We start from the raw sequence: 6,684 nt of genomic DNA on the forward strand, positions 1-6,684 counted from the left end.
ATCAAAAGAGTATATGAATATATAAAAAATTTTTAATCTTTTAAATATTAAATTCTACTATTATTCTACTGTTTAAAAGAAAAAGTGATTACTTAATTTACTTTTTTCTTTTAAGTAAGGGTGAACTTTAACAAAATATTTTCTTTATAATAGACTTAAAATATACTTATTATAGAGAAAAGAACTCATTATTAAGTAGTCAAAACAAGAATTCATTTTCTTTTAAATAATATTAGAGAAAATTTTATTAAAGAAAATGACTTTATATAATAACTAAATCAAATTTGTTTTACTTCAATGATCTTGTGATTGAAGTATTAAACTTATTAGAATTCAAAATATATCTTGAATTTTGATGCTTGTGATGATTTTACGATAAATTTGCTGGTGATATATATATATATATGAATTTCTGAAGTATTTAAAACACAAGAAATTAATATTTAATTACAGTATACGCATCTTTTGTATGTAGATTTGTTAATACTTCTTGCTGCTAAGTTTTCGACTGCATGTAAGTTAAGTAACGTTCGCTCCATAAAACGCTGATAATATTATTTCCAGAAATATCGGGCTTTTTGCAATCTTACGTCATGATGGCAGGTATTGTCGTGTGTTGCGCACTTATTAATTTGCTCCAAAATGTAAGCGGACAGAATGATTTGCGCGAAGTATTCAGACAATTTAACGAATCCTTTTCAACGTAAGACATGATAGTTAATGTACACTCGTGTCCGCGAGCGGTTCTTCGAGAAGGTGAGCGCGTTTTCTTACGGGTTGTAATTTACAATCACGTCGCGAGAAAAGAACCGAAATATTTGTAAGTCTGCCATACAAACGTAACCGAATACATGTACATATATGCCACATATATATACTGTACGGCGGTCACTAATGAATGCACATGTATTATCCTGCGGTAATTACCATATCAAGGTCTCGTTGTTGATCCCTAACACTGTCCTAATTGCCACGCTCGACAATTTATTAAATTGCTCTATTATGAAGTCCTGTTCTTCCCTTTCTCCTTCGTTCATTTCACTCGAGGCTTTAAGGATTCACACCCGCTCCCCTCGGCGCGATTTCGTCGGCTGCAGGGCAAATCGTGCACATTGTACACATTGTTTATGGAAATCGCAGCAGGACGTTGTAATGTGCCTCATTTCGCATATTTTAAAAGATGATTACTATGCGGATGATTGCGCCGTTTTACATATAACACTCGTTGGTTGAGTGGTCACATTTCGGAGAACGCGATGTTACAGATTAACGTTGTATCATCAGGAATAAGTGTACGTGTGAGTGCGTGCGAAAAGGCTGTGCTAACAGGAAATGATATTAGTTAAGAAACACGGGCACTGTGACTTTCACGAAATCTCATTTCCGAAAATTTTCTTAGCGTGTGATGATATTTACATATATGGTTATGCAATATTATAACAAAATATATTTCATACTCAATAATTTTCAATATATTTTCTATATATATTTTACTTTCGAGTATTTTTATTTCTACATAAATATTATTAAAATATAAGTTACTAAAATATCATCAAATATTTAATCTTAATTATCATCCATATTATATCGTGACTATCGCAAAGTGACGTTAACAATGCATCAGCTTTATCGACACGCAATTTACGCTTGAAGCACATACAAAATTTAAGCAGTGTAAGATGTAAGAAGTAAGCAAATCAATATTTTAGATTAGTTACTGCTACTTACGTTATTACCTTGTGTTTTCTATTGTGATTGACTGATTTGCTTACGTCCTTACACTTTTTTATGTTCCATGGGCATGTATAAACTGTAAGAGATCGTATCGCTATTAAATTCATTATACGTGCAAACGATAGATGTCCGTACGTCCGTTAAAATATTGCAAAATTGCACTGACAATACCATTTACGTCATGCAGCATTAATGTCCAAGTGTCGGCAATTTTAAGATCTTTCTCTCTCTCTCTCTCTCTCTCTCTCTCTCTCTCTCTCTCTCTCTTTAGCGGAGACAAAACCTCGAAATAGCAGTGATGACGAACAAACTATTTGTTTCGCAGAAGTTATGGACATAACGTGTACACGCAGGTGAGGCAAAAACTCTTTGGGCTGTCGCCGCTGTGGGCTTGTAATTATACGTGTCATCTTAATATTGGTACCGCAGTCATATCGCTCAACAACATTACCACGAGCATACAACTGGCTGTTTCAAGTTTTAACTTTCAGCCGTAAAGAAATGAAACACGCAATTCGAGTTTTTGTGTGTTTCATATATTCTATGTTAATACTTATTTTGCAATATTCAGTAATTGAATGGATTGAAGTAGGACAGACCTTAGTTGATGTGATTTCTGGAAATAATATCACATGCTTATTGTTTTTAATAAATAAAGCCATTTTAAAGTAAAATATTTTACTTTAAAACATTATTTAAATTAAATTTCAGCGTTCTTGCATATTTTTAATTTTTCTTTTAACATCAGCTAAGATAATTTTCCAAAAAGTAAGAGGTTATTTAGAAGCTAATACGTGCTTAACAATAAGTTTGATATGTCACGAAATGCGGTGCTGTAATTTGTGTAATAAAATTGAACAAAGTGCCTTTACTCGCTTTACTAATTGTAAATATAACTACGACCATTCTGTGGTGCGTGAAGAGTGTAAATAGAAAAGAAGGATATAGGATAAAGAAAACGTGTAAGGTAAAAGATGAAGGAAGAGCGCTTGAATATTTTGTGTAAATTCCAAAATGGATCAATGATCATTTTCACGTGCAATATTACAACTTACAGCTGTACGGAGAAAGTTGCGTCAGAGCGCGTGCAACTCGATGACTCATTTTCATTCGCCCACAGAAATTATCGCTAATTTAATGTATGAATATATATATGTATACTGCGATATAATCTATCTTCGACTGTAATCTTATTTCATACATCCCAAATACTATTATTAATCTTTTCATTAATCATGTTAGATATTGATAACGTTATATATAGATCGTTACCAAATTTTACTTTTAGATAACAGTCCAATGCTTACAATGCATTTTGAATCAATTTCTCTTTAATAGAAACAGAATAAAATAATCGTTTTCTGTAATATTTTAGTTTTTGGATGTTAAATATCTACTGAAGTTTATATCTACTGAAATTCTTGACATTCTCATTACTTGCAATTCTAGAATTAAATTACAAGGTTTTTAAAATTTTTAATTTTTAAAGTTTGTAGTTTTTAATTTTTTAAGTTTTTAAACTTTTGCAACTATTTATTTTTTATTTGAATATTAAAGAAAGACTTCTTTATGCGTACTTTTTATATCTTCAAAGACGTTGTGATAAATTTAACTTTACCTATCGCCATAAAAAGTCCCATGTTATAGAACGCGGGAATCTTGCGTGACTTGAGTATTGCTTCCAGAAATACTTTTACCCCACTCTCGATATCCCCTGGTGTCTTATGATTGGTGGAAGTTGAAAGATTCAAGTGAAGAAAGTCTCATCAAGCTGGATCGATGATGAACATAGCCGTCACGTGCGTACATTGCGTCATGTTACGCGTGCGCTATGTCACGTTATCTCTTCGAAACCACGAAGCAGTTCGAAGTATTTTGTACTTAATACGATATTTAAATCAAAGTCCACGTGATATATTTTGCTAGAATTAAAAAAAAATTTTTATAAATTGTCGTTTTCCGATTTCAAGATTTTGGGGACTGTTCTGTCCAGATAATCATGGACACTTTATACATATATTTCATCATTGTCTTGCCGTTCGTAGAAATTGTGCAAGGTGGGGCAAGGTCACTTTGGCGAATCCACATCCCTGAACTGCCAGTCCAGTAGAAGAATAGCAGTGTGCCAGCTGCAACGCATTCAGTCTGCGTTCGACAGTGTTGAAGAATAGTGTATAGGAAGAATACTTATTAAGGTCAGTGACAACTCTCTTCAATTATATCACTTAAAATTATTTTAATTTTAATCGTAAAGTCTCACAGTGTGTAAAAAAAGTGATGAATAACAATTTGATAATTTTTCATCTAGACTCATTATTTCTAACATCTGAATAATTTTAAAATTGCTGAAGATTACTAGAGCGGAAAATTAATTTAAATAAGTTTTTTAGATTTAATCATTTAGAATTATTGTTATTTTGTTAATATTTAGAAATATTTTTAATACGAGCTGAAATTTTTTGTTGTATTTCCAGCGCTTGAACGAGCTGTACGTTATCAGTTTATTTCTTGTTACTTGCGATAAAACATACACATAATAAAACCTGTACACATTACACCGTGTACCGGTATATTGCAATTTATCGTTTTTTGACTTCCCGTATAAAGTGTAGTAAGTTAATAATACTGAATGCGTTGTACGAGTCTTTCGTCAATTATATTTTGCTGGTCAAGCGTTATTAGCGAACTATGATTAATGATCTGACTGCAAATCCCGCAAACCAATGTGTAGTTAAATTCCAAAGTGTTTTTTCGGATCATAGTTCGCACGTTTGCACCTGCTGAAAGATAAGTGCTAGTATACGAAGTTCTGATTATGGACAGATACTGCCATCTAACAACTGTATGCATCATCCATTGCATTCGTTGCAGGTGCATGCTACAAGTATAGAAACTGCATAATACATTTTACAACCATCTCTTGAAATGGTATTTCCCCAACGCAGTAGTTTGTTATAAAAAAATGTAGACTTGATATTATTAATAATATTCAACTTGTTTTAACGATAGTAAAAAAAGGATTAATTTTATTAGAAAAGAATTTTATCGAAAACAGTGGCAAACAGAATACAGTCAGATTTCATAAGTATGTTTTTAATGATACATATGATTTTTTTCAATCTCCGCAGTGATACAGTGACTTATTGTTTTTTGTCTATTTTTACTAATTATTTTAAATTTAGTTTTTTTTTATTACTAACTAATAAATTCAAAAGGATGAAAAGTAACGTAAACGATATACTTATATATATTAAAATTTAAATTATGAAGTTATTGATATTAATGCATTAAATTATTCTGATGAATATTTACAGAAAATGGCACCATTAAAGGATCAACTTTTAACTACTGTAACAGAATCGGTGTCAACCGGTAGAAATAAAATCACAGTGGTCGGTGTCGGTCAAGTTGGAATGGCCTGTGCTTTTAGCATTTTGACAAACGTGAGTTAATTATATTAATGTTATGTAATTATAAATGTAGAATAACATTTTATATATGTTAATTTTGCTATTAAAATATGATTCTTATTTTTTCACAAATAATAATAAATAAAATCGTACATCTCAAATAACTATATATTTAATATGTTATATGTATGTAATTGCAGTGACACATACATGCAAAATTATATGACAATATATGCAAAATTCACATCACTTATTAAATTATTATTGCAGCATGTTTCGAGCGAAGTGGTATTAATTGATGTAATGGCGGACAAATTAAAAGGAGAAATGTTAGACTTGCAACATGGCAGTGCATTTATGAAGAATGCAAAAGTGAGTGCCAGTACAGATTATACCGTGTCCGCGAACTCGAGTCTCTGCATCGTGACAGCGGGTGCTCGTCAGCGCGAAGGTGAAACCAGATTGGATTTGGTTCAACGTAACACTGACATTTTCAAGGGCATTATACCTCAGTTAGTCAAATATAGCCCAAACACAATTCTCCTCATTGTTTCCAATCCGGTGGACATTTTGACTTATGTAGCATGGAAACTTTCCGGCTTGCCAAAGAACAGAGTTATTGGCAGTGGTACAAATTTAGATTCTGCCCGCTTTCGCTTTTTGTTATCGCAAAAACTTAATGTCGCACCTACGTCTTGCCATGGCTGGATTATTGGAGAACATGGTGATACCAGTGGTATGTAAATACTCTTTTAAAATAGAAAACTTTTAATACCAGATGTATAAAATAAACTTAGCTGGAATCGTTTGATGTATCTATCGAAAATATGATTACTTATCATATTTTCAATAGCTAAATCAAAGAATTTCAAAAAATATATTGCTTCCTATAGCTTTTCTTCAACTAAAAATTTAATATTTGTATAAACAAATAAATGCATATGTATATATTAATAAAAAATAATTAATAAATTTTAGTATATTATAATTATATGAGACTCTTGTTTTTTTATTTGTATCAGTGCCTGTATGGTCTGGAGTTAATGTTGCCGGAGTACGTCTACGTGATTTGAATGAGTATGTGGGTACCGACAAAGATGGGGAACATTGGAATGAATTACATAAGCAAGTGATACAAAGTGCGTATGAAGTTATCAAATTAAAGGGCTACACCTCATGGGCAATAGGTCTTAGTGTTTCGCAACTTGCATCGGCTATACTAAGAAATTCCAATCAAGTACACGCTGTGTCTACGCTGGTTACTGTAAGTCGACAATATGGATTTCTGCTACATTAATTTACGGTATCTTATATATTGTGTATATAACAAATATAATTTTAATACCATTGAAATTTATATTTGTATATTTCGTTAAACACAATTAAAGGATTATCAAATATTTCATATTTTGTTTTTTTTTACACAAATTGATTATAATTTTTATATTATTTTTTAATACTTGTAATTATTTTACATTTTTAACAATTTTAGTAATAATTATATTATTGGTTAAAAATTTAAAAACTATTATGTTTATAT

The 6,684-nt window shown here is 31.2% G+C and overlaps 1 protein-coding gene across 1 annotated transcript in view; it reads left to right on the forward strand.

The window, feature by feature from the left end:
* Positions 1 to 3,852: 3,852 nt before the first annotated feature.
* Positions 3,853 to 6,684, forward strand: part of LOC108745983 (L-lactate dehydrogenase-like) — a 3,113-nt gene continuing 281 nt past the window's right edge. The window contains exons 1-4 of the mRNA XM_018482436.1: positions 3,853 to 3,929; positions 5,049 to 5,177; positions 5,415 to 5,880; positions 6,167 to 6,408. Coding sequence (XP_018337938.1) covers positions 5,052 to 5,177; positions 5,415 to 5,880; positions 6,167 to 6,408 — 834 coding nt within the window. The 5' untranslated portion in view covers positions 3,853 to 3,929; positions 5,049 to 5,051. The remainder of the gene's footprint in view (positions 3,930 to 5,048; positions 5,178 to 5,414; positions 5,881 to 6,166; positions 6,409 to 6,684) is intronic.

This window comes from Trachymyrmex septentrionalis, unplaced genomic scaffold (genome assembly GCF_001594115.1).
Source record: "Trachymyrmex septentrionalis isolate Tsep2-gDNA-1 unplaced genomic scaffold, Tsep1.0 scaffold16, whole genome shotgun sequence".
NCBI lineage: Eukaryota > Metazoa > Arthropoda > Insecta > Hymenoptera > Formicidae > Trachymyrmex > Trachymyrmex septentrionalis.